This window comes from Pan troglodytes, chromosome 10 (genome assembly GCF_028858775.2).
Source record: "Pan troglodytes isolate AG18354 chromosome 10, NHGRI_mPanTro3-v2.0_pri, whole genome shotgun sequence".
Taxonomy (NCBI): domain Eukaryota; kingdom Metazoa; phylum Chordata; class Mammalia; order Primates; family Hominidae; genus Pan; species Pan troglodytes.
This window is the reverse complement of record NC_072408.2, coordinates 87,112,768-87,134,493: the sequence shown is the minus strand read 5'-3', so window position 1 is coordinate 87,134,493 and position 21,726 is coordinate 87,112,768. Positions and strand designations below refer to the sequence as shown.

General features: G+C 36.7%; 1 protein-coding gene across 3 annotated transcripts in view; it reads right to left on the bottom strand.

The window, feature by feature from the left end:
• OTOGL (otogelin like) overlaps nt 1-21,726 on the bottom strand; it is a 189,058-nt gene that overhangs the window by 35,380 nt on the left and 131,952 nt on the right. For all 3 annotated transcript variants that reach the window (XR_010148372.1, XM_016923914.4, XM_063786933.1), the window contains exons 35-44: nt 19,796-19,913; nt 14,914-14,993; nt 14,538-14,606; nt 10,579-10,652; nt 7,521-7,698; nt 7,106-7,248; nt 6,842-6,865; nt 6,658-6,750; nt 4,399-4,588; nt 1,511-1,725 (exon numbers count right to left, since the gene is read on the bottom strand). Coding sequence is in view for 2 of the 3 variants with exons in the window: in XM_016923914.4 (XP_016779403.3) it covers nt 1,511-1,725; nt 4,399-4,588; nt 6,658-6,750; nt 6,842-6,865; nt 7,106-7,248; nt 7,521-7,698; nt 10,579-10,652; nt 14,538-14,606; nt 14,914-14,993; nt 19,796-19,913 (1,184 nt within the window). In the remaining variant the exon portion in view is untranslated. The remainder of the gene's footprint in view (nt 1-1,510; nt 1,726-4,398; nt 4,589-6,657; nt 6,751-6,841; nt 6,866-7,105; nt 7,249-7,520; nt 7,699-10,578; nt 10,653-14,537; nt 14,607-14,913; nt 14,994-19,795; nt 19,914-21,726) is intronic.

Genomic DNA, 21,726 nt, shown 5'->3' with positions numbered 1-21,726 from the left:
TACGTCCCTCCTGAAGGTGTACATTTGGTTGAAAGGACGACTATCCACGACAGAGGACCAGCCTTTGGTCAAGGGTATACGAGTAGCAGCACTCCCCTGCTAGAACCTCCAAAGAAGCTCTCAAAAATATTCAGGAAAAGAAAGTAAAAAAAAAAAAAAAATACAAGAATAAAAAATAATAAAAATGTAAAAAATAATAAAAATGTAAAAAATAATACAGTGTAAAAACTATTCATATAGCATTTACCTTGCATTAGGTATTATAAGTAATCTAGAGATGATTTAACATATACGGGAGAATTGTGTAGGTTATATGCAAATACTATACTATATTTTATAAAGGGACTTGGGCATCCAAGGATTTTGATATCTGTGAGGGTCCTGGAACCAACCTCCCACTGAGGGACCATTGCATTGTTATCTCTGCCTGGAACTCCATCCCTCCCTCTTCTCTCCTAGCAAACTCATACTTTTAAACAATTCAAAGATCTAAAACTCTGGGCCGGGCACGGTGGCTCACTCCTGTAATCCCAGCACTTTGGGAGGCTGAGGTGGGTGATCACGAGATCAGGAGATCGAGACCATCCTGGCTAACACGGTGAAATCCCGCCTGTACTAAAAATATCATCTGGGCGTGGTCGCTGGCACCTGCAGTCCCAGCTACTCCGGAGGCTGAGGCAGGAGAATCACTTGAACCTGGGAGGCAGAGGTTGCAGTGAGCCGAGATTGTGCCACTACACTCCAGCCTAGGCGACCGAGTGAGACTGTCTCAAAGAAAAGAAAAGAAAAGAAAAATCTAAAACTCCATAAAGTCTTCTCCAAACCTGGGATCCTGTGTACCTCTATAATGTATATTTTAATGTATCTGGTCGCAGACTTCCCTTCCTACTAGGCTCCTTGAGGGCAAGGAGAGCGCCCTATTCATTTTCTATCACAGGAATCTAACACAGTGATTTCTATGTACTAGATGCTCACTAAAGTATAGTTAAGTGATCATGAAATACTGTATTTGTCCTTTGTCTTTAAGAATGGATTTTTTAAACAATACAGATTATTTAAAATGCCTACTAATCACTTAAACTCAGAAAGTTAGAGACTAACAAAGACCAAGTAAATTGAGTAAGTGACAGATTCTATTACAAGTATGTGCCTAAGAAGCCAGGATCATAAGGAATTGATTAAAGCCTCACTGTCTTGGTCTTAATACTGGGTTATCAAATGTCATTGATCTCTGTCTCCTGGAGACATTTATTCATAGGACAAACTTTCATTTTTTTTCTGAAAGCTGTAGATATAATTCTAACGAAGCATAAAGAAAAGAAATAAAATTATCCTTCTTGTGTTTGTAACCCTGTAAACAATAAGTGATTCTGAATTCCAAAGCATACTGACAGAAGGTTGGGGGTTTTGTTCTCAGTAGAAGAACATTATAGCAAGAACAGTAACGTATTGGCTTTTACTCTCAACATATCTAACATGAAAGTATTATTTATGGTTGCTTCCAACTTACTTTATCATGACATGGAATGAAAATTCTTCTATTTAATAAATCAATGCACTGGCTGCAATCATGCTCAGTACAATTCCTAACAGGTCTTCTCATTGTTACTTCAAATGATTTCTCAATTTCCCAGCTCTCAATAAATAATCCTATGTCTTCCATATTTGTAATAATTGTGCCATTTTGCATCCTTAGATCATCATCCGGATCTTCATTGCAAATTCCTTGAAAGAATATATGACAGTTAGAAGGAAAAAACGTAAACTAATGTAGACAGCACAACTAAATCAGTTAAATAATTGATTTTAAATGAACAAATGATTTACCATATAAGGTACCAAGTTTATGTATCCTTGAACTTTTACACTGAAATAACTATTTAAATTATGTTCTAATTTTTTGATAAAATAGTGTAGAACTAACTGCCTTAACCCAATAAGAAAGAAATCAAAAGCCTAGAAGTCAAGATACATGAAGAGATCAGAGAAGATTAAGAAAGAAGACATTAATTCTGTTCCTATACTCTTCCATTACTACCACCATCTTCTAACTTAGTAACTAGTGGCCTGGCAAGGTACTTTCCACAGTAATGGACATTTGGTGACTGGCTCCCAGGCTTCCACTTCCCTGTGAAAACTCTGCCTGAAAATAGTAAATACTTTTCTTTCAGGAACTATCACTACTCCATCACCTAGTGCAGGACATCATTCCAGGTGAGGGCTCTGATTGGCATAAAGGTAATCTTCATTCCCTTGCATTAGCAACTGTTCCAGGTAATCCAGGCATAAACCAGCAAGCATGTAGCAGTCACCTAGGCACATGAATTTATTCAACATAGGGACAACTATTGTCAAGCTCAAGACTTGAACTGGGAATTCTAGGACACAGGCAATTTCCCTTCCTTGGGATGGCTTGACCTGCTGCAGCCTCTATTTACCTTGAGAAAAGCCAAACTGAGGATGAGCTTACTCTTCACCAAATGCAGTGCAGAGCCAAGGAAAGTAATGAGACCAGGTCTATAATCATACCTTACCCAAATCCCACCCGACTTTAAGACATATTTTTTCTTAATTCCCAAGACTCTGGGCTATAAAATATATGAATAAAAATTTTCTTCAAACATCAAATCTTAATTCCCAAGGAGATATATCAGGATGAATAAAGGTTGCAATGCCTCACCTTTGTAAATACACAGGGTACTACGTGCAATTAAACATTAAAAAAAAAAACCTAAGTGGACTACATTGTAAAGGAGCTACTATTTTTTAAGTCTAAACTTTTCTAGAGAAAGGTAATTTCTAGTAAAAATATGTTTGCACTGCAACTTCAGTCACCACTCCAGACTTCATAGTGCTGTGTAGAATAAGATGTCAATATAAGCCTCTCATTCCAGTGTTCAGACTCTGTTTGGATAACAGTCTTACTCACTAGAAGCTTTTCAGCCAGCACCTAGTCTAGTGATCCTGACAGTACCCAGATTTCCCTTTAATGAAGTATACTTCTCTCATTGTGGAGGTCAAGGAATTTAGGGCATGAGCCCTGGTTAGCATAAAGGTGATCCTAGCCCTCTCTCTGCAGCGCTTAGTTAAGAATCCAGCTAGCAGAGTGGCTGTCTACATGAAAGCAAGAGCTAATAGTAGAGAAGGATAAAAAACATAAAAATCAAACTGAAATAAAACCCTTCAAAAGTGATAAGTTATAGGAGAAAATATGCATTTCCAGTCTCAGTTATTACTCAATAATAACTATTGATTTAGTACATATACTCAATAATGCCTATTTCCAAATCATAACCTTAAGTCACCATAGAAATTTATGCTATGTTTAGCATACTCTAAACAAGTGAGGAACCATGAAAACCATTTTAGCAAAAATTTCCAAAAATGTTCAAATTTTTAAACAGGAAATTTGGATATTTTGTGTAATTTATTGAGGGCAAGGACTTAGCCACTCATTTTTGAGTTGTCAGCCTCAACCATAATGTCAGACACACAATAGGTGATCCATAAACTTTTATTTAATTAATATTTACTGAGATTCAAAATAGATATATTTGTACTAAACCAACATTTATTGACCGTGTGTATTTATGTGTTGTGTTTACATTAACTTTCACATGTAATCCAAACAATCTTGAAAATGGATATTACTGTCCACTTTTAAAGATGAGGAAACTGACATTCTCTTCAGAGCACACAGCTGTAAAGAGAATAACCTGTGTTCAAATTTCTAGCAGACACCAGAGCCAGTATTCTTTTTATTTCATTATGTACCTACAGATATTTCTAATTTGTTTTCTTTGACTTAAAACTCTTCATATATCTGTGTAATACATTGCAATATTAAACCTAGATGTAATGGGATATCTAAGCTTTACATTTCATAATAAAACTAGGACAAATATCCTGAATGGTATGTTCTTTCAAGATGACTTAAACAAGTTTTCCCTGATTTCAAGCTTTTAAAAAAATTAAGAGGAAACAAAGATATGTAAGCCTTTAAACTTTCTATGCCTCATTTGTATCACTTATAAATTGAGATAACACTATTATCTACTTACTAGATCTTAAAATTAAGTGAGTTAAAATGTGTAAAATAATGCCTGACGCTTCATTAATGCCTAATAAAGATGAGCTAGTGGAAATACAAACAGCATCGTAGTAACAGCAGTAAGCATGTATTTTCATAAAATACCCAAATTGAAGTGTTATTTCCTGCTTCTTAGCACATTTATGGAAAAATCATTGCTTCCTTCCGTATTTACATGGGAACTGAAAGTTAATATCACATCTCAAATCTGAAAAATGGGGCAACAGGGTCCAAAATGGCATAGCATGAATAGAAAAAAAAAAAAAAAAAAAAACAGACGAAATCAAGATTTGAAGGGCAGCGCTCACCACAGAGTCCTTCTGTGTAGGATGACAAGTTAAATCGGAAGCCAAAATGAATGTCTATGATTCCTGTAAGATGAGACCACTTTATGATTAGTCCAGCTGGAGTAGTAATTACATACATTGAACCAGAATCCTCTATGGACAGTTCCTGACTTGAAAAGGGCAAAGGCACAACAATGGAATCCACTTCTACCTAGAATAACATAAATACACCTGTTAAGAAATATTTACTTAAATATACAAATTAGGAGAATACAGATTATTCCTTTATTCTGATTTAATGTAAACTATTTTTTAATTTTTAAAAAAAATGTATTTCTTACTGCTGCCACAGCTTCTCAGAACCTTTAAGCTATTTTATTGTTCCTTTGCTGTGCCTTGCTCTAGTCAATATGTGTTCTAACATCATTGCCTTTCATTTTCCTCAAAATTTAACTTTCTTCTATGTTATGTACACTTCTATGTCTGTTTCCTTCAATCTATGTTTATATTGATAACACGATCCTTCTAATATGAATTTAAGATAATAACGTTATTTTCTGGATGTTTTCCTTAATCTGGATTCTTTCCTTGATCTTCTAAATCATTGTTTGCTTAACTGCAATGTTCATAACAATCATCTGTCAGGCTTGTTAAAGATCAAGATTCCCAGTGATTCTACTTGCAGGTTTGCATTGGATTATAGACTGTATTTTTAGCATGTACTAAATAAATATATACAGTCTATACAGGTATTTGGTAATACTAATGTAGGCAATCCAAGGATTGTACTTTGAAAAACGGTGCTTTAAATAATGGCAATGACATGAAGCCATGAGCTGTAACTAGCAGCAAATTTCTCGAAGTTATGCCTCACCAACCATTCAATGTCTCATTTTTATATCTTGTTCATAAATGCTGTCCTTGAGCTGAAACATACTTTCTCTTTCTCTTCCTTCTTTCTACTTATTCTTTAAGATTTATCTTAAGTGTGACCTCCCCCAGAAAAGACCTGTTTGATCCGACTACAAACTATAAGACATTAAGTTACTCTTCTCTTTATTTCTATGATATCTTGGTCATAATTCTATCACTGTTCCTCCTATTGCTTTCTAATCAGCAGGTAATTACATTATGCAAATCATGCACAAGTATAAGTTACTTGAGATCAGGACCTATGTTGTTTTATCATGTTAAACTCTCACTAAGTCATTTTACAAAATAACTTGTTATTAGCTGAGTACAGTTCCTGACCAGTGAATCATCAGTGATGAGTTCATCTGGGGCCAAAAATAAGTCCTTCCACCCAAATGCTCCAAATAATGACACCGACCAGCTTTGTGTTTACTTCTCACCCACTTCCTGTAAGTATATCAACCTCATCGAACTCAAAGGTATATGCAAATGCTATCACTCAAAAAAAGTACCTCATTTATATATTTTGTTTTACTTAATTAAACCTTTTAAATATCTTCTTACATTTTTAGGCTCATTTTAATATTATTTTCAGTCTAGAATCTATGGACCTATGCTAACAAATGGAGTTATTTCCAGAAAGTACATAGTACTTCAGCCATTTTAAGAAAAAATCTTTACACATTTTTTTTTCATATTTTACAGAGAATAACTTAGAACTGAGTGAAGCACTGAGTTCATAAGGCACTCCTGTTTGGCAAACACATATTCCTTGGGATAAGAGTTTTTCCTGTAAAACCAAAAGGCTCCTTTCATTTTTTATAATGCATTGCTTTTTTATAATACATTGCGCTTCTTCAATTTATTTCAAAAAAGTTAAATATTTTTTCATATTTTTCTTATGTTAGCTATCATTTATTCACCAAAAACTTAATTATGTCAACACTTCAAACCCACTCCTTCTATCTGTTCTTCTCTTAACGGTCTTTATTCCGGTGTTCTTGGCTACTATACTTTTCCACATCATCATCCCTCTCCTTCATAGCATTTCCACTCTGTCTGATTTGGAACGTGGTATTAACTCTGACACAAAGAAGACTGGCCAATCACACTATCTCAGAGGTCGCTAGTGTATTTAACATGGTCCCTGCAGTTAACCTCACAGGGGAAAATATTTGCAATAATTGGCACATTATTGAGAGACAAATATAATATTAAGAAACACATTTTATATTGTCCATGAAATGATTACTATATATAACAATTAAATTCCATTGATATGCTTAATTTTCCCTCTTATTGGAAATAACTGTTTGTATAATTTATTTTCATTTAATGTGAGAAAAAATTTTAACTTTGTATTCTTACCTTTCTTGCTAACCGATTGACAATTATTTTATGTATGGGTGTTGTCACATTTAACTTCTTAAAACAAAGTCCAGAGATTCTTCCAGAGGGAGCCTTAATTTGAAAAAAATTAAAACTTTACAGAGTTAAACACAATTGTAGTGATAAACAGAATGAATGTACTAAACACTTTGCAAATACTCACTAGCTTTTTTAAGGAGTTTCCATTCTGGAAAAAAAAAAGAAATACTTTTAAATGCATTATTTGACTTTTTAAAACATTATTTGGATTTATATGCCTCTAAATAGATTGATAAGAAAGGTTTTCAGAAATGTTTCTGAAACATTATCAGAAGACCGATCTCAGTGAGTTCTTGAGCTCCCTCCTCCTATGAGAATCCCTGATGTTGCAATAGACATTAGCTATAGATTTATGATGAAATGACTGCAAAAATAAATTATGACCCACCTGATTCATGGAACATTTTTCGATATGAGCAACTATAATTTCACCAGGAATTCTTACTAAGATATAAGAAGCCATGCTATATAATGCTGCGTTGTTTCCATCAAATGTAATAATGCTCAGTTCTGACAACATGGAACACCGACCTATAAAAATGGTGGAAAGTGGATTTAGTCTATTAACTATCTGCATTTTCAGTAATAATTGCTCTTTTTAAAAAATCTGTTAAATTAGCCTTATTATGTCTGACAAGAAGCAACTCTAAAAGTTATATACTGTGAGCCAAAATCATAAATCAAATCATGAAAACTCAAAAACAATAACTTTGGCTTGATGAGGTGAAAGGTTCAAAAAAGTAACAATCTCTCCAGATTTAAAAAAAAAAAAAAAGATCACCGCTTAAGAAATGCAAACTTACAAGGACATTCCCACTCAGGGCAGCAGATATCACTGTTCACTTGAACTGGCCTTCCTCGGAAACCACAGTCAGGCATTTCCACATCCTTTGGGCAATTAAGGGACCAGTTGTATAACTGCCATTCCATATTAAGGCATATGTATTGGCTACAATCATAAACAGGATCAAATTTCTGAGGCTATTAATAAAAAAACATTAGTGGGTTTTTTCATTCTCAGCTAATGTTTTTAATTGATTTTTAAATTTCACATTCATATTGCCCATGGTGTACATTTATTGAATACAAAAACTTTTGAAAGATAAAGAATTAAAATTATGCTACAACTTTTTATTGATGTACCCTTTCTATAATATTCAATGTATATTTAATTTAAGCTTTAACTTAATATTGATTGGACATTAGATTGCCCATATATTCAAACATCTGAAGAAAACAATGTTCTCCTGAATTCCCTAGTTTTTTTGCAAGCAAATTTATAAAATGACAGCTGACCCTTCACATTACATTGTGCAAAGCTAGTATATCAATATAACTTCATGTGTCATAATGTCAACTTAAAAATCACAACTTAATGCTATTTAAATACTTTATTAAAATTTTATATATAACATCAGTTTGACAGCACCTAGAGTGTATAATCATAAATTAATTTTATATGTAACTCACAATGTCTAGGTAAACAAATAATAAATAAATAAGTGGTAGATTTTTCAAAGTTTATAAATCACATTCCATTTAAATTATGGTAATAATTATAGCAATGCTAAACTAGACATTTTCTAATTAACCCATTTCATTCTCTTAACCCTCTAAGGTAGATACTATTATTTCATATTTATTTTATAGATAAGTAAACAGTGTGGGGGTTAAAGTAATTTGCCCAAGGTCCCACAGATAGAAGATAGCAGAGTCAACATCTAAGTCCAGGCATTGTTACTCGGGAATCTATGCTCTTGACCACTACTCTCTACTGCATGTCTAGGGATTTCAGAATAAAAATTAACAACTATTTAGCACCTATTACATACCATACACTAATAAAGTATCTTTTTTCATTTGTTTCTCCCTAAATCTTTTGGATCAGTTTCTATCATTCCAATATAATATATGATTTTTAAAATAAGGTTTAGAGAAATTACTAATTTTCTAAATAGTAAGACTCTTAAGTGAGCACTTCAAAATTTAAGAGTCCAATTTTCCAAAATTTTCTGTGTAAAAGTTGTACCACTTCTCAGGTATTGACCTTGCTTTTCATTTAGCCAGAAAAATGAAAGCAATTACAAGAGAACTATAGACCTCACAGACATCTGAACCACCCAGAGGATTTTAGACCTACCACTCTACTGAAACTCTTTTTAACAAGGTCACCAGCAACTCACATTGCTAAATCCAATGATCAATTCTCAGACCTCATCTCAGACCTATTAATATATTCAGTATAGCTTATTACTCCACATTCCTTATAACATTCTTTTCCTTAGATTTCAGATCACCTGCAGCCTCCTACATTTTCTCCTATTTCTCTGGTTAACATTATTTGCATGTCTGTCATCTTCTCTCAACCTATGAAAGTTGTAGTGGCCCTTTTCACTCCTCTATCTGTACTCACTCCCTTTACTATCTCACCCAGTCTCATACCATTTATCCGCTGAGAATTCCCAAATTTTTTCTTAGCATGACCTATATATACTCCTTGTATGTCTGCCAAATCTATATGTCCACAGCTTTTTGCTGTCTGTGAGGAATCTCAAGCTTCACATGGCAAAACTGAACTCATGATTATACCCATCCCAGACATTCACTCCCCAAGATTTCTCCATCCTGGTTGACACCAGCCCTTTAGTTGCTGAAGGCAAAAGTTTTAGAATCTTTGTTGCTTCCCTTTTACTCACACTTCACATGTAATCTTTCTGCCTTCAAAATATATCCAGGATCCAGGTACTTTTCACCATCTTCACTGCTATCACCTGAACCAGGCCATCATCATCTCTGGCCTAAATTCCTACAATAGCCTCCTAAACAGTTCTATTCTCTCCTTACACCTTACCCACAATATACCAGCCAAAATGATCTTGAAGCTACTCAGATGGTGTAATTCCTTGACTCAAAAATATACAGCACCTTCCCAAGTCATTTAGAACAGAAGCCACAGTCTTTACAATACAAGGTCTAACATAATCTACTTTATTGTCTACTATTTTATTCCTTTATTACTTACAGGTCTCCTTGTCATTCTTTTAATACATTAGGTACATTCTTGCCTCAAGGCCTTTGCACTTGCTGGTCCCTCTGCCTGGAACTTTGTTGACCCAGTCCTCTACATTGGTTCACTCTCTTAACATTTGCAGATCATTTGCTTAGAGGTTGCCTTATCAGTGAAGATTTTCAAACCATCTTATTAAAAACAGTATTATTTTTCTCCTGACCAGCACCTCTGACATTTTATATAACTTCATTTATTTTGCTTATTGGCTATCTCAGAAACCCCAATAGAACGTAAACTCTGGAAAGGCAGAAATATTTGCCTACTTTTATATTTTTTCCATAGGATCTGAATAGTGCCTGGCCAGAAATGGTGCTAAATAAATATTGGTTGAATAAATAGTTTATCAGAGCAAATGGTATATTTGATATAAGAAGATCTCTGCCCACCTCTTAGGAGAGAAAACTACTAGTTCTAGGAGACAATGACTTTTATCTTTTTTGCTTCCAGTGTATGTTTAACATCTTACACAGTGACTGACATCAAGTAGATGCTTAATAATATTTTATGAATGCCTGATTCACAGATAAATCCATACTAGATAACTCTTTATTAAGGAATCACACTTAAGATCTTATTTCAATTTTGTTTTTCTTAGTGTGACTAGAAGCTAATTAATAAGAAATATCAGTTACAATTGTTCCAATGAAATGCATATTTCTTAATATCTTTTAGCAAGGATAGACTAGAGAACATATCAAAAAAAGTTTAGTAGCATTTCGATATTGACACAGAAATTTGAGTGGATGATATATGGAAATGACAAAGAGCTGGAAGATACTGCTCAGTCATACCTCACATTCCAAGCCTGTAGTTGGTGTTAGCATATCAAACACAGTGATGTCTGATGGAGTAATCATTTCCCAAACTGTCAGAAATGAAAAAGTAATCCTCATTAGTGGAATGCATTTATCTTGCATGGAATTGATATGTGACAGAAACTGTGCTAAGAAATTTTATATAGATTAGTTCACATATTCCTTCCTAGAATCCTGTGATGTTGGTAATAATAGTATCGACATTTTACAGAAGATGAGGAAACTAAGCTGTAGAGAAGTAAGGCTGTTAAGTGGCAGAGGCAGAATTTGAACTTGGAAATGAATTCTGATTCCAGAAATTTGGCTTTTAATCACCATTCTATAAACACCTTCACTTTCTTAATAGTGTCAACACAATTGTGCGAACAGGTAAAAAAATATTAATAGTATCACTAACCATTCCTCAGAAGTTAAAAATCTTCTTACATTTTGAAAATAAGTAATAAGGCTGACCCCTTGATTTTGGTGAACCTTGAGAATGTGTTCCTTGTGAGCAGAATAAATGTTGATGTGGACCATGTGGAAGCCCTATTTGATGGGTGTGGTTTAGGAGTGACCCATAGAAAAGGGAGATGTGATTGGAAAACACATCTGTGAGGCACCTTCTAAAGGTGTCAATATTGGAGGTATCTCTAAAATATTCAGTCTGAAAGATTACAGAAGAGCCACAATAAATGGCTGAAATTATTCTCAGCCATAATCGCAGTGCCCGTAGTTGACAGTGTTTAAAAATAACCTCATTAGTTTCCTATTGCTGCTGTAATTAATTACCACAAATTTAGTGGCTTAAAACAACACCAGTGTATTAGCTGTTTTGGAGCTCGATGTAGCCATTTCACAATGTACACATATTTCAAAACAACATGAATACAATAAATATATACAATTTTTCTTTGTCAATTTTCAAAATTAATTAATTAATTTTTAAACAAAAGAAGCCCTAAAATCAAGCTATTAGTAGGACTGCATTCCTTCTGGAGGCTCTAAGGGAGACTCTGTTTCCTGGTCTCTTCCAGCTTCTATGAACTATCTGGACTTGGCTCATGGTCCCTTCCTTTAACCTCGGAACCACAGCACGAAATCTTCAAATCAATCTCTCTCTCTTCCCCTTCTTCCTTCCCTTCCTTTTCCCTTCTTTCCTCTGATTCTATTGTCACATCACCTTCCCTGACTCCAGCTCTCTTGCCTCTCTCTTATAAGGACATTTGTGATTACATTGGTGCCACATGAATATTCCAGGATAATTTCCCCATCTCATGATCCAGGCATAAGCCAGTCATCATCTTAATTTAGCCACATGAATGGCCATATAAGGTCATATATTCATAAATTCTGGGGACTTAAGACAGTGACATCTTTGGAGGACCATTATTCAGCATACCACAACGACATTTTAAAAACTTTTAATATTTCTGGCCGGGCACGGTGGCTGTCACCTGTAATCCCAGCACTTTGGGAGGCCGAGGAGAGAAGATCATTTGAGGCCAGGAGTTCGAGACCAGCCTGGCCAACATGGCGAAACCCCGCCTCTACTAAAAATACAAAAATTAGCTGGGCATGTGGTGCATGCCTGTAGTTCCAGCTACTTGGGAGGATGAGGCAGGAGAGTTGCTTGAACTTGGGAGTTGGAGGTTGCAGTGAGCCAAGATCATGCCACTGCACTCCAGCCTGAGTGACAGAGCAAGACTCCACCTCAAAAAAAAAAAAAAAAAAAAAAAAAAAATTCTAATGACTGGGAAGTTCAGTGGTCTTAACAGTTCACTGTTATCTAAAATCATCAAAGGCTTATAAACACTATCTGGGTGTGGATTTACAATGGCCAAGCTGTCTTGATAACTACAGCTTTGTGATATTTCTTGAAACTGAGAAGTATGAGTACTCCAAATTAGTTATTTTTCAAGACTGTTTTGGCTATTCTAGGTTCCTTGTACTTCCATATGAATTTAGGGTTAACTTATCAATTTCTGCAAAGCAGTAGCTGGGATTTTGATAGGGATTGTATTGTGTCTATAAATACAATTTGGGAGTATTGCTATCTTAACAACTCTACCAATCCATGAATATGGAATTTCTTCAGCTTCTTAATTCTATCAACAATGTTTCATAGCTTTTATGGTACAAATTTTACACTTCTTTTGCTACATATATTCTAAGCATTTTATTCTTTTTTGATACTACTATAAATGCAATTGTTTTCTTTATTTCATTTTCAGATTGTTCATGGCTAGTATACAGAAATACAATCGATTTTTGTGTATTGCTCTTGCATTCTGCAACCTTGCTGAACTCATATGATATTGCTAATAGGTTTCAGTAGATCCCTTAGAATAACCTAAGATCATGACATCTGCAAATAGAAATAGAAATAGCTTTTTTTTATCTTTGAGAGTAATGAAATATAGTTTGTATTCTCTGCACAGAGATTATGGTTGTTTAAATCATTTTACACATTTGAGATATATGTTGAATATTAATTTGGGGGATATAAGAGAACTCAAAGTAGAGAGCAATACTTAGAATAATTAACAGTCTATGCCCCAGATGTTAAAACATGCAATCTTATTTCATAGACTTATTCCCCTTATAAATTGAATGATGTAGGCGAAGTACCTCCACCTTCTCCCAAAGCATGCTTTAAACTATACTAAATTCACTGATGCCTAAAATTTCACAACAGTATAGTAATTCCTCATCTCTAGAAGGGTAAACCTCTCTTGTAGGGCTCTTATTAAGATTAAATGTATGACAAATGCTTAATCCAATACCTGGCATATAATTAGTACTCAAATGGTAGCTAACCAGAGAAGCAGTCTTACTAGTGATGGTTTTAGTGAAGCTATTAATGCCTTTTTAGAAATCCTGTTTCTTACCATGAGTCCTTTGTGACCTGCCCCCGATAATCTCTTCCACGCCATCTTTCGGCACAATTCCCCTCAAACTGCACATTCAAGATACACTGACCTGCTTAAGATTCCTTCATGTGACATATTCTCTCTCACTTCCAGACTTTGCACATGCTGTCCTTCTAATAGGAACATATTTCCCTCTTCTCTTAGCCTACCCAACTTCTGTCTTCGATTAACCTCTGACACCACACCTCCAAAATAAATATGATGGTCCTCCTGTGGGCTGCTTGTATTTACCCCTGTTGTAAGATTGCAACAGCCTCTGGTCTATCAGCAGTTTTAGGGTAGGGGCTGTGACTTGTTTATCATATCTCCTCACTGAGGGCAAGGACAGTACCAGGTAGAGTTGGTGCTCAATTAAAACTTGTCAAATAAATGGAAAGAATAAATATCTGAACTTGACCTACATTATACTACCTTGAGGAATAATGCCTTAAGTTTGTTGAGCCTCACTGTGAGTGGATTTATTAAATCCTTCCCTGAGGCAAGCTTCACAGTGCGGGAGGAAAGCAAGGCTAGGAGCCCAGAATGCCTCCTCCAGAGCCAGAGACAGAATGCAAACATGGAAATGGAAGCAGTAAAGAAAACCCTGATTTATGTCTGTTTCATTAGAGCCAATTTAATCACTGTGAAAATCTAAGTGGGATTTAATCAAACCTAAAAGTAGAATTTAGGTTTTTAGATGTGAGGGAAGTCCAAGGAATCTACACGAACTGAAATGAAGAACGAGGTGGACCAAATGCAGAAGCCACTCAGAAAATGAGGCACGTAGCCCAGTGCAGTGTGGCTCATGCCTGTAATCCCAGCACTTGGGGGTCTCAGGCTGAAGAATCCTTTGAGGCCAGAAGTTCTAGAAAACATGGCATGTTGAGCCAATGGACAAGCTTAACGAAGCAAAAGTGACTGCTGGGTTTCCTAGCCCATAGGTAGTATTAATGATAGCAGCTATAGTAACACCTAAATTACATAAATTAAGCCAACACTTAAATTACATAGTGCTACTTTTGTTGTCTAAAATTATAACAATACCTGTAAACATGGGCACAGTTGGCTTAGCTGGTGGCATTAATGTTGGTTCTGCGGGAATCACAGGTATACCTACAAAGAAACAAAGGTGCTCTTTTTAAAATTGTATTTGCATAAAATTAGACCCACATATTTCACAGAGGACTCGTTAGCTTCAAGGAAAATGTTTTGGGAAAAAGAATGCAGGAGAGATGTTAGTGGAAGTTCTACATGATTTAAAAAGTAATTAGGGAAAAAAAGCTATGTAAGAGACATTGAAGAATAATCTTATGAGAGTTGATTGTCTGTTTAAAACTTCTGTTTACAACCACTTGCCTCGGAAAAAAACATATGCAAGCGTATCATTTTTCAGAGTAAATTAAGCAACGTTCACACTTACAGTCTCCTGGATAAACACACTTGAGAGTGACCTCATCAAGGATCATATTTTTAGGGCAGTAGGGCAAGCATCCTTCAACCCTTTACATGGAAAAAAGAGTAAATCAAAGTGAAGAAAAGTTTGAAATACAAAAAAAAAAAGGACTACATTTAACATATGCAACTAAGATATATTCTTCCTAAGATGCTTCTATATACCCTTGTCAAGCACTAAGAACTGCTCCATCTGCTACTTCGTTTTATAAAATCACAAGCTAGAGGATGATAAGAGAATAGGATTAAAATTAAGGCAGAACTTGGACACAGAATATTAGAACCATACACTTATATTTGGGGCACACTAAGTCCATGTTCCGTAAGTCAGTGGAAATGTGGAAGAATAATTTATTAAGGTGTTGTTGTTGTTGTTGTTTGTGACAGGGTCTCACTCTGTCACCCAGGCTGCAGTGTAGTGATGCAACCTTGGTTCACTGCAGCCTCATCCTCCTGGACCCAGGTGGTCTTCCCACCTCAGCCTCCTGAGTAGCTTGGACTACAGGCATGTGTCATCATGCCTGGCTAATTTTTTCTATTTTTTTGTAGAGATGAGGTTTCGTCATGTTGCCCAGGCTGATCTTGAATTCCTGGGCTCAAGCAATCAGCCCACCTCAGCCTCCCAAGCGCTGGGATTACAGGCATTAGCCCTGGCACCTGGCCAATTTATTGAGATATTAATCTGCATTGATTGTACTGTTGCTTTCCACTCTTTTTTTTTTTTTTTTTTTTTTTGAGACAGAGTCTCGCTCTGTCACCCAGGCTGGAGTGCAGTGGCGCGATCTCGGCTCACTGCAATCTCCACCTCCCAGATTCATGCCATTCTCCTGCCTCAGCCTCCCAAGTAGCTGGGACTACAGGCAGCCGCCACCACACCCGGCTAATATTTTGTATTTTTAGTAGAGATGGGGTTTCACCATGTTAGCCAGGATGGTCTCGATCTCCTGACCTCATGATCCACCCGTCTCAGCTTCCCAAAGTGCTGGGATTACAGGCGTGAACCACCGTGCCCGGCCCGCTTTCCACTCTTATACTCCCCTCACATCCAAGCAGATTGGCATGATCTTTGACATTATTATTGCCTTGAGGGTGTTTGTAGAACAAATACAGAATCTTCAGTGGCTCTCCCTGCCTGTTATTAATCCTAAACTCACTGAAAAGATATTAGTGATCTCTAGGTGGAAGGGATGAACATGGATGCAGTTCTTTTGAGAACAGGGAGAGGAAGGAGCAGAAGCTATTGTTTTCAAGAAAATTAGGACTTGTGCCCAAATCTGGGGCAGTACCCTGGAAGGACATGGTTGTATAAGAGCCTGAAAAGATTCTATTTCAAGCCCTAGGATGTCTGGACTTGGTAAGAATCCCTGGTCCTTGTTTGGAGCACAGAAGCCAAGGGAAAGTCTCAAATTTCAAGAGGCCATGTTGTGGGCCAAAGACAGGAGGGAACATGAGAATGCCCTTCTTCTAAAGGAATGGAGACAAAATAATGACTGAGAGTACATTTTTCTATATCCAATTAAGGCTCAGAGTTCAATTTATTCTAAATCAAAGGAAAAAAATATAATCCTTCAGGTGCAACCAACTCTAATTATTATATTACTACATACTACAGAGAATTCATGCAGATATTGTTATAAAAAGGCTTGCTCATCTGCCTCTAGAATATACTAGCAGTTTTAAATAATATATTTACAAATTTTAAAAACATTTCCATTGCCTCATCTGTAAAGAATTTGAATTAAAGTGTTGAAGGCCTCGTTTCATTCCAGATGGAAACAAACTAACTCGGCACTAAAGGTAAATGCTGCTCAGAAGACCCTTGTTCTTGGAGGCAAATCCAGGCAACACTTTTTAAAGACAAGAAAAGTTAACTTCTGTCTTAATGAGGTTTAATGAAACACATTTAGCCATCTCTTGGATACCTCCTTCACAATTGATTTTTTAAAACATAAACAACTTAGCTTATATAACTAATTATTTATTTCATAAAATGAAGTTGAGTAATAAAACTTTAACTAGCATATGACATTCTTATTCTCTTCTAAACTTTGTGAACTGGAAGAAAAAAGAAAAAGGAAAGTTACTGGATCACTGACAGACAAGGGCTAGTTATTATTTAATTGGGTCAAAATCAATTTTTATGCAAACAATTATTCTGCAGTTGTTTTATGCAAGTCAAAACCACAGCCATCCTTGTACAATACTTTTTAAAAAACTATTAACCTGTTCCTTAAAATGTCTTTATCATCAACATAGCAGGTTTGCTTTCTTTTATCATACAATTGGTATTCTACTCAACTTCTAACTGATAAGTTTAATGCCTCAGATGCAGAATGGTTCTCATAATAGGTATATTAGATAATAGGAATAACAGTATTTACATATGTGCTCTATGGTATGTCACTTGGCAACTTTTCTCATAAAAGCTCTAATTTTCATAAAACATTTTTATCTAAACACTTGCTATGTGCCGGAAACTGCAATCACCTAGAACAAGAGTGCTGGTTATGTCGCGGACTTGGAGGAGGGGGCACAGGGGCATACTGAAACCCCAGCTCAGTATTTGAGTCCTTCCTCAAGTACTGCAGGTATAAGGAGCAATAATTAGCCACCTTGGCACAACGAAAGCAAAAAGGAGAAAGAAAAGGAGGTAGAGATGAGAATCAGTTTGGCAGGGGCGAAGTTTCATCGTGAGTCTCTTCTCTGCATCCCAAACATACAGAAAGAGAAACTTATGGACAGCTACAGCCCAATACACTGGAAGCGTTAAGGATCTGTGTTCCACCACCCCAGAGACTGGTCATCCCATGTCATCCCACAAGAAGTCATAAACTAGCCAAATGCCATTTCAAAATATGGCTCAATGTCCTCCCCGGTGCCCTGCCAGCTGTGCCTGCTGCTGTCTTCCTTCCTTCCCCACATGCCCTTCGCATTGCTTAGCCTCACTCCAGGGCCACTGTTACATGCTGTCATCCTGATGGCTACCAGAAGAGGCAGGAAATAGATTTGTGAGTGGGAGAAGCTCAAATGAATGAAGACTTCTTTTCAGAAGAAAATGAGTGATTGTTTTTATTTTTAAGACACTAAACAGTAATATCATTTTCTTCCCTCTGATCTCACAGCACTTGACAAACAACAGGGTGTAGCAGTCCAAACCCTGGCACTAATGCTTACAAACTGTGTGACCAGGGCAAACTGTGTAGCTTCTCTGTACCTCTGTTGGTTTTCTCCTCTGGGAATAGGAATACTGAGATTACCCATTTTACAGCACTTGGCACAGTTCATGTTTATTGTAAATACTTAAATGTGTTAGCTGTTGTTTTTACCCCTCAAGGCCTCCCTAGGCCATTTCCCAATGTATTAAGATTGTTTTCTTTTGTTTCTGTTTCCTTCCAAAGACTGTGCACTCCTCAAGAGAGGGGCTGGATCTTACAGAGGGGCTGGATCTTACCTATTGGCAACATTTGCCATAGATCTCACAGATCTTACAGAGGGGCTGGATCTTACAGAGGGGCTGGATCTTACCTATTGGCAACATTTGCCATAGAATAGCACCTCATAATTGTTCAATCAATTGTAAAATGATTCTCATAAAAATATTCTCTCCTACTATTGATCCATATCTCCTTTATGGAAAATTCTTATATTATTTTTAAAAAGCTGTTTATACTCTCTGTCTCTGTTTTGTCTCTTCCTATTTTCTGACTTGCTAAATCCAATGAACAATTTTCCATATCAAACTCCAGATCCTGAAAACCAAATTCCTGACCTTTCCTCCGAACTGTTTCTTCTAACATCTTCCTTAACTCATTAAATGCAGTTCTATTAGATCAAATCATTTGAAATTACTGCTATTTGACCAATTTGGCTACCAAAAATGGCAAAACTTCATAGTATTTCACCTAATAACTGCTGAGGCCAAAACTTGATTCTTTAACTCTTCCTTCTCTCATAAATGATATTAAATCTGTTTGTTCCTCATAACCTCTCGGGCCACCAACCTGGTCAAATCCCCTTCATTTCTTGTCTGTATCACTGATCAAGTCTGCCCTGTCCTCCTCTCCTCCAACAGCCCATTCTCAATACAACAGGCAAAGTACACTTTTTAAAACATAAATCAGATCATGCCACTCAGCTGCCTAAAATGCAGCCAGGTCTCCTATCTTACAGTAAAAGACAAAGTCCTTACAACAGGCTACAAAGCCTTATATGACTTGCCCACTAATATGATTCTCTGGTTTCATCTCCCACTTCTCTCCATTTTGCTCACTTTGTTCTAACTTATGACCTCCTTGCTGATCCTCGAACACACCAAACACATTCCCACTCCAAGACCTTTGCACTGTTCTCAAATTAAAGATTCTTCCTCAGATATCCACCTGGCCAGTGCCTTCACTACATTTAGATCTCTGACCAGATGTCACCTTGTCAGGGTGCTCTTCACTGACCACCAATATTAATTGGCAAACACACACACATGCCTTATGCTCTCTGTCTCCCTTACCTTCCTTTATTTTTCTCTGTAACACATATCCGCCATAACAATATGTTGCATGATATATTTACATTTTTGTTTGGTTATTTTCTGCTCAATCCAACAATATGTAAGCTTCATGAGGGCAAGTACTTGTCTATTTTGTTCAGTACTGTCTCCCCAGCAGCAAGAAGATTGCCTGCCACATAGTAGGCTCTCAATAACTACTTCTTGATTTAAGCGAAATTAATGTCACGAAAGAATATATAGCATATACAACTTGAGAATGGCTGTTTTTAAAATCTTGAAAAAATTCAACTGAAAACAGAATTTGCTAAGGCTGGACTTTGATCACTTATTGGTAAACGTTACTTACGGTGGAAGAAATTTACATGCTAGTGCTTCAGGGTCACTACACGTTTTAAAACAGGGTGTAGCACAAGGTTCATATCTCCATTCACACATCTTCCTGTAAGGCACTGCTGCCTGGATTTCTGGGAAAAAATAAAGTTTAGATTGTGTGCATATTTAATACATAGCTTGAAAACTAACAATTTCCTTTTCTTTCTCGAGACAGTCTCGCTCTGTCACTCAGGCTCGAGCGCAGTGGCACTATCTCGATTCACCACAACCTCTGCCTCCTGGGTTCAAGTGACTGTCGTGCCTCAGCCTCCCAAGTAGCTGATACTACAAGCACATGCCACCACACCCAGTTAATTTTTATATTTTTAATAGAGACGGGGTTTTGCCTTGTTGACCAGAATGGTCTCGAATTCCTAACCTCAGGTGATCCACCCGCTTTAGTCTCCCAAAGTGCTGGGATTACAGGTGTGAGCCATTGCACCTGGCCAAAAACTAACAGTTTCTTATATGAACCCTCCTAGGGTTTGACCCTTCTTTGACTACAATGCTACAGGAAAGACAGAACTGAAGAAAAAACACTGTAATTGCTTGGTGACCAAAGCATTTCATGCTCAGATTAAATATCTACATGTACACCTATCTTCCAAAGATTTAAAAAAGCAAGTGGTTGGAGGAGGCTGAGGAAAATTCAAAATATTTTATATATGTGTGTGTGTGTGTGTGTGTGTGTGTGTGTGTGTGTGTGTGTGTAGTGGGTTTTCATCTGTCTTCACATCATAATACCAAACACTTGTTTAGAATTTTACTTTCTGCAAAGTAATTGTCCATCCATTATTCTATTTTATCCTGCAACAACCCTATTAAGTAGATATTATTTCTAATTTATAAATGAGGAAATTGAGACTCACAGCAGCCAAGAAACTTGCCAAGTTCAAACAATTAGAAAAATGGCAAGACCAAATACATTTCATGAACTCAAATCTAGGAAGAATATTCTGTTGCTGTTCTCACAAAACTTAGCACGTTGCCTTGTACCAGATAAGTATTGTTTGAATACAACAAAATATATGGGCGGATTTGAAAAATACATGCATACAGTTCTAAAACCTCCCTTGATTGAAGTTTTTCTCCTGCAAGGTCTGCTAATACTGTCACCTTCCCACAGCATAGAGAAGTCCTTTTGTAGCAGTTCAAAGCTATCTCTGAACAAGAGAACCTCTTAAGAAAGAAAATTCAGGAAGCAGGTATGTTTCTTGGACTCTGGACACAGAATTCAATTCCAAATTACAGCAAGGAAAATAAGTCTTTTTGGAAAGCATCTATACATCTAAAGACTTAAGTAATTGCTGAACTTGAGTTACTGGTCTCATGCATCCTGAAAGAGGACTGGTTCCAAGACTACAATAGGCTCCTGGAGTTTCCTAGGTTTCAGAAGCCCACAAAGATCAGCTTCTGATATTCTGATGATGCCATGTGCTGCAGTTCTCTAAGCCTCAAATGGGGCTACTAGGTCTGGTTCTAAGAGCACAGATTTCTAGAGCAGAGGGGAAATAGAGGCCTGTAAAGGTCAACGGTAGGTAAACTGAAGTAAGCAAATCACATCCACTGTATGGAATGCTATATAGATATGTCAGTGGTTCCTTTTCTCAAGAGCACAGTGTAGGAGGACAGCTCTCCCCTTGGTTCTCCTTGCTTTCTCTCTCCCACTTGCAGATCTCAAAACAACTGCAAAATGTTCTGAGGGTTATCCTGAGGTAAGGAGGAATCTTCTGAAACAATCCAGGCTCTGTTGCCATTCCCAACAGGATGTCCTGCAAAGTGTGTGCTCGGTGATTCCAGTTGCACCTGAAGTATCAAATCCAGAGCAGAGTGCTTTCAGGGTCCCTCAGCTGCAGTGCAACCTGGAGCATGTGCAGACAAGATTCAGTTCACCCTGGGCTTTTC